Here is a 9449-nt window from a genome sequence, read left to right as displayed (position 1 = left end):
TGTTCTTGTTAGGTTTTCTGATATTCCTTTCTCTTCATGAGATAAATATATTTCTCACGACTCTGTTATTTTTCGCGGTAGCGACAATGCTACATAACAACGCCTGGTCCTGCATGGTCATATTTCTTTCCCAATCGTTGTTAAATGCCTTTTCCGTAGTAGTGTGTGTCTAACTATTTTTGAGCATCTTGAATGTATGATAATGTAGCATTCTCATGTGTGTGTAACTACCTCATGACATCTGACATGCAAACTCATGTGTGTAACTACCTCATGATTTCTATCTATGCTAAAAATATGTTGCTATAGCTCTGACTTATGTTGCTATTGATATATACTTTGATGGATTTACTTCTACTGCTTTTGATGTTTGTTTTGAGCATATGATCTCTTATACTCACTTGTGTTTTCTGTTTAAGAGTTGTTTTGTCAAAATTTGCCAAAGGAGGAGATTGATGTTCCTTTCGGATTGGATGCATTATGCAAACAATATGAAGTTTATTTAAGCTACTTCTGGTGCAGAAGGGACACATATGGTACCTGATGTTCCAACATGCTGCAACATCTGGTCTCTTAGAAAAGTCAAATGTTATTGCAGTTTGGTTCAGAATTATTCTATCAAAGGCTCACTCTACAAAGAAGATCTACAAATGTGCGAGGAAGAGTTAATTTGGATGTTTTGGTGCAACATATGGAACTTGACGTTCCAACATGTGCAATGCAACATCTGGCCTTGACATTAGGCCATATGGATGTTTTTTGGTGTTCAATTTCTGATTAGGGTTTAATCAGATTTGTTGCAGTTATTTTAGGAATGTTTTTTTGATTTGTTTGACAACCGAAGATGTTCAAATCACATTTAAATTGAGATTTAAATTTGAATTTGAAATATAACAAATTATATCTTATTGTTGGAGACAATTATGGAGAATATTATATCCAACAGAATCAGCAAATTTCTAGACTAAATTAAATCAAATATCCAAAGGAGAAAAGCCCATAAGACATTGTTATATAAGGAAGCTCTAGTCTAATGTTTGGACATGGATTTTGTGCACATGGGTTAGTATCTTTATGCTAGGGGTTTGAGTTTTTGTAACTTGTATTACACGCTAATGTCATCATAACCTGGGTGTTAGTTGTATATACTTTTCGTAGTAAAGGATTCACAATGAAATATCTAAGAGGTTGGGTACAGGCTAATACAGGAGCACCACATCAAAGTTATAACCCAACTCTGTACATTAAAACTTGAAGGGCAGTGTTTGAGACTGGGCTGAGGCTTTTTTATGGGTTACTTCCGCAAGTATACAGAGTATATCAGAGTAATATAAAAGGTTGTCGAACCCGCAGGGATCTAATGGTCAATCTATCATTTTCTATTGCCTCGATGTTTATCTAAGGCGGTCGAAGTGAGAATTGGAATAGGCAAAACAAAATAAAATATTAAAGTTGAATTAATTCAGAAATATAATACTGGAATGCGACTCTCAACGATCAATGGTACTCTTATTATTCCAAAGTTGAACTACCTATGGGGCAATATTTTCTTCCTTGAAAAAGAATTAATTAATAAGGAATCGTCACTCTCGCGTATTCGGAACCATATTTTACTCTCTAATTTACATCGTTCGCTCTCGCGTACCCGACGCGCTTTGCGTTAACGTAGCAAAAACCTTTTTTAGAAATTAGATCCTTTTACTTAGTTGAAAAGTGGTTTTGATTGAAAAATTTAAATTTAAAGAGTTCCCATCTTTCGCTCGGCCAACCAGATTCTAAACTTATAAACGCGTCCGAAAATAGTTTTAAAATCACTTTATGAAAATATTAAACTTTCCTAATTAGTTAATAAAGTGCTCTCGCAGTGTTTATTAACCAACAAATTAACAATTTAGTCTTAAGTACTTGACAGCTTTCGATCTTATCCGACGTATTTACGATTCTACTCTCGTAGTAACCGATCAAACTAATCTTGAAAAATTGAGATAAAACCAAAACAGTCCCAAGAGTAATTCTAAAGGAATAACAGACGATCCTTATATTCCAACACTATAAGATTAGGTAGACATTTTCATAATAAATAATGAAGCATTTGATTGAAACTTAGAACTAGCCATATTAGGCAAAACAATTAAAACTAAAGCAAGCAAGTGATAAATTAAACCTTGCGATTAAAGTAAAGATAAGAACTTGTAATTGATTAAGAATTACGATTCAATGTAGAAAGTAAAATTCTGAAAAATAGATTTTACGAAGGAAAATAACAAAGATGCATATAAATAAATGAACAATAGAATTAAACAATGTTGATAAATAAAACCTGCTCCGACGTAGTCTTGAAACTGGTACAAAAATAATTGACGAAAAACTTGAATAGAAAAGTAAATGCTAGCAAGATTAACTGCTACAAAATAAATTGTTCCAAACTTAATACTAGAACAGTGCTATAACTCCCCGATGTGAATAGTTAAAGTTTTCTAAATGGTAAATATTTGGCTTAAGTTGTGCTAAGCTTGGATTCCTTGAAAATAAGTCTAAACATGTATTTATAGTGTTATAAAACCCTAAAAAGTGAAGTTAAGGTTGTTGGATTCATGTGAAAGAAAAAAGGGAGAAATGGGTGACCAATCCAAAGCAGTTGGATTTTTTCTGGATTTCCCAGGCGTGGCAAACACCACACACCATATGGCGAACACCATGGGTTTAAAATATGGGGAAAAGGTCTTCAGAGCTATTGGAATGTGGGTTTCATTAACCATGTCATGGCGACCTTTGAGGCAAACGCCATACTGAGCGTCATGAGTGCAGAATATATCTTTTTCTTTGTTTTTCGCTCGATTCTTCATGTTTCTTCGTGTGATGGCTTTTACTTGATTAAGTACCCGAATCACAGACAAAACACCAACATAACATTAATAAAGGTAAAATAATGATAAAACATGTGCAAGTCGAGTCAAATATGCGGTGTGTTTTGGTGTTATCACTTTCTTAATCAAAGAATGTGTAATGCTGGTGTCCAAAGAATGAGGGATCCAAAGAATGGACACATATTAGAATGACATAATATCATAACAAGGCAGACCTATACCAAACATTGGATTAGGAGAATCATATGATCCTAGGACATTTGTCCTACGAGACAACTATCATAAAGAAGATTATAGAAACCCTGAAACTAAGAATCCTGACTATAAAGTCCAATGAACTAGAAGATTTGAGATAAACATTTGTTTAAATCACAAACCTCACATTAGCGGTTGTCACTAACTTAATCACTAGAGTGTTTGTAGTTAGGGGTGTTTATGATGCAATTTTTAGATAAAATGATCTTATCCAAGAATAAAGATATATGCAGTTTGATTCAATTTTGATTGATAATTTAAAGGGATTTGATTACGTATCCAACTTAATACAACTTATTTTAGATCGATTTTTAAATACTCAAATTTACTAATTATAATTATTTTAATTAATAATAATATTAAAGATGCAATAAACTAATATATTTAAAATTTAAAAAAATGCCAAAATACTTCGTATTTAATTTGTACGTAAACTTCTTTCTATTATCGTAGAGAATCCAATTCTCCATTACCACCGTTCTTAAAAAAACCAAAATACTTCGGTATCTGTACGTAGTTACGAACATTTTTCGTACTGTACATAATTACCAACATTTGTGTGGCTCTATTTCTATAAGAACACCTAAGACACGTGGCCTCACATCTATCCGTCCCTCAAACCTACTACTCTCTCCAAATTGTTTTGCATGTTGTGACCACTCAATTCATTTCCATATCAAAATCATATATATACTAAGCTACATTTCTTCCATTGATACACCAAATCAACACCTCTTCAAAACCTGATTCCCCTTCCAAATTCCCCCACCTCTCTTACTTCACCAAATCTCTTGCATTGCTTTGTTCTGGTAAATTCATAATCTCTTCAAAAATGGTGTCCGTAGAGGAGATTCGCAACGCTCAGCGTTCCAAAGGCCCTGCCACTATCCTCGCTTTCGGCACAGCCACTCCTTCCAACTGCGTTACACAAGCTGAGTACCCGGATTATTACTTCCGTATTACCAACAGCGAGCACATGACTGATCTCAAGGAGAAATTCAAGCGCATGTGTATGTATATGTAATTATGTATACGTCTATAGATATATAACAACCTAGTTTATATATAATGAAATGAATTTCATTTAATAATTTCTCGTTATTATTTATGCATTTTCAGGTGATAGATCCATGATAAAGAAACGTTACATGCACTTGACTGAGGATTTTCTGAAGGAGAATCCTAACATGTGTGAATACATGGCACCATCACTGGATGCGAGACAGGATATCGTGGTGGTGGAAGTGCCGAAGTTGGGTAAAGATGCAGCGAAAAAAGCGATAGCTGATTGGGGACAACCGAAATCCAAGATCACTCATCTTGTTTTCTGCACTACTTCCGGTGTTGACATGCCGGGAGCAGATTACCAGTTGACGAAGCTTTTAGGGCTTAAACCGTCTGTGAAACGTCTGATGATGTATCAGCAAGGTTGCTTCGCCGGCGGGACGGTTCTCCGGTTGGCGAAGGATCTTGCTGAGAATAACAAGAATGCTAGAGTTCTTGTTGTTTGCTCAGAGATTACTGCGGTGACTTTCCGTGGTCCATCAGAGACTCATTTGGATTCTTTGGTTGGACAGGCGCTCTTCGGCGATGGAGCCGCAGCGATGATTATCGGTGCGGATCCAGATACAGCCGTGGAGCGTCCGATATTCGAGATTGTTTCGGCTGCTCAGACGATTCTTCCGGATTCTGATGGCGCGATTGACGGACATCTTCGTGAAGTGGGGCTTACTTTTCATTTGCTGAAAGATGTTCCTGGGATTATTTCGAAGAATATTGAGAAGAGTTTGGTTGAGGCTTTTGAACCGATTGGGATAAAGGATTGGAATTCAATTTTTTGGGTTGCGCATCCGGGTGGACCGGCTATTTTGGACCAGGTTGAGGAGAAACTCGGGTTGAAGGAAGAGAAACTCCGGTCTACTAGGCATGTGCTTAGTGAGTATGGAAATATGTCTAGTGCTTGTGTTTTGTTTATTTTGGATGAAATGAGGAAGCGGTCTAAGGAAGAAGGGAAGGTTACGACCGGGGAAGGGTTGGAGTGGGGGGTTTTGTTTGGGTTTGGACCGGGTTTGACCGTTGAGACCGTTGTTCTTCATAGTGTGCCGGTTCAGGGATGAAAATATTACAGATTCGGAAATAAAAGTGCTCAACAAACTCAGCATGCAGACTCAAATAAAAGTTTTTAAGATAAGATAATATTGTGTTTTTATTATTGTGATTTTAATTAGTAGTCTAATGGAATGTATTTTTTTTTTTTTTTTTGAATATTCATGTATGGTTATTTTTGAAAAAAATATTCATAATATGGGTCTGTATTGAAGTTATTGGCATAAAATTTAATATATGGATTTTTTTACAACAACAGTCCCATTTACCACTTATAAATAAAGTCAACTTTGTAGCATATGACAATTGGGTGAGAATGTGTTTTACTTACCATTCTCGAATTCAAATCTAATTCACGTCTAATTAAATAGTAGTCGTTTTCCGCCGCTAACTAAAAATGAGCATACATAAATTCAATTTAAAATCTATCTTAAATGAGTTTGGATATCTCTGCATCCTACATTTTATTAATTATTTTAATTTAAAATTATTCATTTTTTCAAATTCATAACTTTTTTTATCTCTAAATGTGTTAATCAAACACTAAATATTCAAAATTAAATATAAATATTTTAAGTTTTTAGGAGATTAATTATTATGCACTTTCATTACCAATATTTTATAGAATTAATTTGTCACACTCATTCATAATCATTATATATATATATATATATATATATATATATATATATATATATATATATATATATATATATATATATATATATATATAAAAATAAAATTTAAAATAAAATGTTTTACACAATTATTCAATTACAACTATTCTGTTACGTTAAATATTAATTAAATATAGTTAAAACAAAAATTAAACATAATTTAAGATAAAATAGTTACGATTCATTGCCATATAAAATATATTTATATTGTTCGTGTATTTCAATTAAATTTATTTTTTATTAGAAATAATTATTTATTAATATTAATATTTTTATTATCGATGTCATCTTCATCTTTTAAAATCAAGAAAAATTATTGATGTCATCTTCATATTTTAAAATCAAGAAAAATTAAGATTTTAACTTAATTAAAGAGTTTTTTTTGTCAAACATAGGATGTGTTCGGACAAATATTCATGGATACGAGTTTTATTGTCATATTTAGCTATATAAATAAAATCTTATTATAATATTTTATAAGACATTATGTGATTTAATTCAATAATTTTAAGATTTTTTAAAATAAAAAACATTAAAATTTAAAGACGAAAAATAACTACTAAATTAAATTATGAAAATAACACCAAATATAAAACGTTGAATCTCGCTAGCAAGAGTTTTTTAAACATATAAGTTCGATTAATATCTCCAAATGCTTAGATTAACAAGTCAAATTGCATTTCTTTTGCCTTAAGTATAAATGATACGGAAATATTAAATTTAAAAGAGTATACAAAAAGTACTTAAGAAAACTAAAATATCAAAAAGACATTTTAAGCCATGCAAGTCTAATACGGATATTCCAACTCAAATTCAAAAGTATATAAAAAGGATTACTTTAACATTATATAAAATATATCTAATTATAGTTTGTATTTTCCGATAAAAGGAAAAAATCAATATAATATAAAATTTTGACAAAATTTCTATAAAAATGATTTGAAATCCGCGAGAAAAGCGACGTTAAAAATGTGATATTATTTAATTGTTTTTGTGAGAAGCGTGTTGCAATTAAGTTGGAGGGAGGAGGAAGAAGTTTTTCCTGAATTGACAGATTTGTGGGGTAAATATGTAGCTTGTGAGTTGCGACGTGTTTGGAAGTGAATTTGTGAATGGTATGAGAGGTTGGTGGCTTTGCCTTACTTGCGGTTCATTTATTTTGTAATATCTATCAACTCTCTTTCTCTTCACCATTAATGTCGCCTTGAAAGTTGAGATACGTATAGATATTTATTTGACAAATTTTAGTAGTACTACTACAGTATTTACCTAACTTAACTAAAAAAATTCAACCAAAAAAACCTAACTAATACATGTTAAACAAAAAAATACCTATCTAATAACACAGTTGTACTTTCATAATTCTTAATGACTATAGTATTATCATTGCTTTTAATTATTTAATAAAAATTTATCAATGTCAACAAATAAAGATGTAGTGTGAGATTTTTCAACATAGGAAACTTCAATATACTTTATATTTAATGTAACCGCGGATATATTTAAGGTTATGGTTTGGAGATGGACCTTTCTGGGGATATTACTCATCCCAATTATAACTTCTACGATTTTTGTAAAGACCCATGTATTTCCTTTCGTAGAATCAATTTGTTTGTAATTTTTTTTTTGTCGAGTTTATCTTGTCCTTGTGTAACAGGTATCGAGAACCCTTAGTTCTCCTTTCAATATATCTTGCTTACACAAAAAACAATTTAAGGATGTAGATGATTTATGTTTTTATGTTAAATTATAGATGGATTATCAGAGCAAGCGATTAAACATTCACGTCACTAATTGTGATGGATTAGTATGATGTTTCGACTGCTTTTCATCTGATTCTTTTTTGGATGAGAAAATGTACTTGCAAATATATTATGATTCCAAAGCGAGACGAAATATATGCACAAAGCTATAATGTGAAGCGATTGGGTGATCATACCTAAGGGGTGAGCACCATATTTAGAGAGTAGTAGATGGAATTTGATGTGTTCTATTTAGTTGTTATTTATATTTTGGGTGATCTTTGAATTCATTAGTGGATAAGTATGAGTACTTGCTTATATTGACTCCAAGATAGGTGGTTATACCTATCTGGGGTGACTATATGTGTTGTGCATGCAATGTCTTTCAGTGATTTTGATGATTACAACTAAGCAAGAGATAAATATATTTAAAGTCTCATCAGTAAAGAAGCGAGCACAAGATAAAAGTCTCAAGTTTCAGTTGAAAGTGCTAGATAAAATTTAATCAAACAAAAGAACTTGAAGTTGTAAAGATGTGAACTTGGAATTCTAAAGTGGTGAAAGCTCGCCTAATCATGCGTTTAATGTTTTATTTTGTTTTTTATCACTAAATTGTAAATGAAGCACTAATAGTGAAGGTGAGAAAAATTTACCCAAGAATAGGGGGTTGAATTTTGTATATCAGATTTTACTTCTTTTTCAAACTCCAACTTCAAAATCTGATAATGAAGCTCAGATTCTAAACAACGATTAAAGTCTGAATCAAATACAGAGTTCAATGCACAATGGATAATAAGATGCAGAAGCAAAGAAGGTGACACTCAATATATCACGGTTCCTCTAAAACTTAGAGTAATCAAGTCCCCTTGTCCCACAAGAGATTTCTACTATAATCAATCATGATTACAATATGCTTAAACACACCAGTCCAAGACTTCATTGCTCAATCAATCTTGAAAAAGACTTCTTTTCCTAAACACACGAGTTCAGGACTTCCTTGCTCAAGCAACCTAGCTAGAGACTTCCTTGCCTAAACACACTAGTTCAAGACTTCCTTGCTCAAACACTTGTTCTGAGACACTACATATTCAAAACAAAATCTTTAGGATTTTCAACAAAAGGTACTTGATATACAACGATACACAAAGAATACAACACAGTCAAATACTTGCTTCTTGAGATTTCTAAGATATACAAAGATAAGAAATCTCAAGACTATGTGCAATACAACAAATATATACGAAATCTTAGAGTACAATTTCCATTTGTTGTTGGTGTCTTCCTTCAAATCTTCAACTCCTTATATAGAGGCAACTAAAGAGTCGTTGGAAGATGACTCGCACAAGTGTCTTTGCTGGGAAGCAATTTCCAAAAGAGAGAGATGTTGAGAGTTAGTACTTTGAAGATCTTCATCTTCTGACTAAAAGCTTTATCAACAATGTCTTTCTCAAGAAAAGCAACCACAAGGATGTTGGAGCAGACTAGAGTAGTCATGTCAAACTACCTCGAGCCTTGTGCTAGGAAGCCTTGTTGACTTACTCCATAACTTGATTTTTGACAAGATGGAACTGCTTTCCACACAAAGTATGAACTAGAGGCGCTGTACTAGGTTTGCAGGTCATTTGATTCAGAGCTGACTTTAGAAGCCAAGAATCCAAGTGTTGAGACATCAAATTCGGATCCATTAAAATCTTAGTCATTTGCTTCTCTTTATAAGCAATTTAACTAGGTCAAAACCAAATTAATTTAGGGGTTAAAGATCCTACACACTTGAACATATGTTAGTATACCCTATTGTTCTT

The 9449-nt window shown here is 32.6% G+C and overlaps 1 protein-coding gene across 1 annotated transcript; it reads left to right on the top strand.

The window, feature by feature from the left end:
• Positions 1-3826: 3826 nt before the first annotated feature.
• Positions 3827-5477, top strand: LOC131609853 (chalcone synthase). The gene is made up of 2 exons (XM_058881667.1): positions 3827-4132; positions 4242-5477. Exons 1-2 carry the CDS (start codon positions 3955-3957, stop codon positions 5237-5239), a joined length of 1176 nt encoding a protein of 391 aa, XP_058737650.1. The 5' UTR covers positions 3827-3954; the 3' UTR covers positions 5240-5477.
• Positions 5478-9449: the final 3972 nt, after the last annotated feature.

The sequence above is a fragment of the Vicia villosa genome, linkage group LG6 (assembly GCF_029867415.1).
Source record: "Vicia villosa cultivar HV-30 ecotype Madison, WI linkage group LG6, Vvil1.0, whole genome shotgun sequence".
NCBI lineage: Eukaryota > Viridiplantae > Streptophyta > Magnoliopsida > Fabales > Fabaceae > Vicia > Vicia villosa.
The sequence above is the reverse complement of the archived record's forward strand: the minus strand, read 5'-3'. Positions and strand labels throughout refer to the sequence as shown.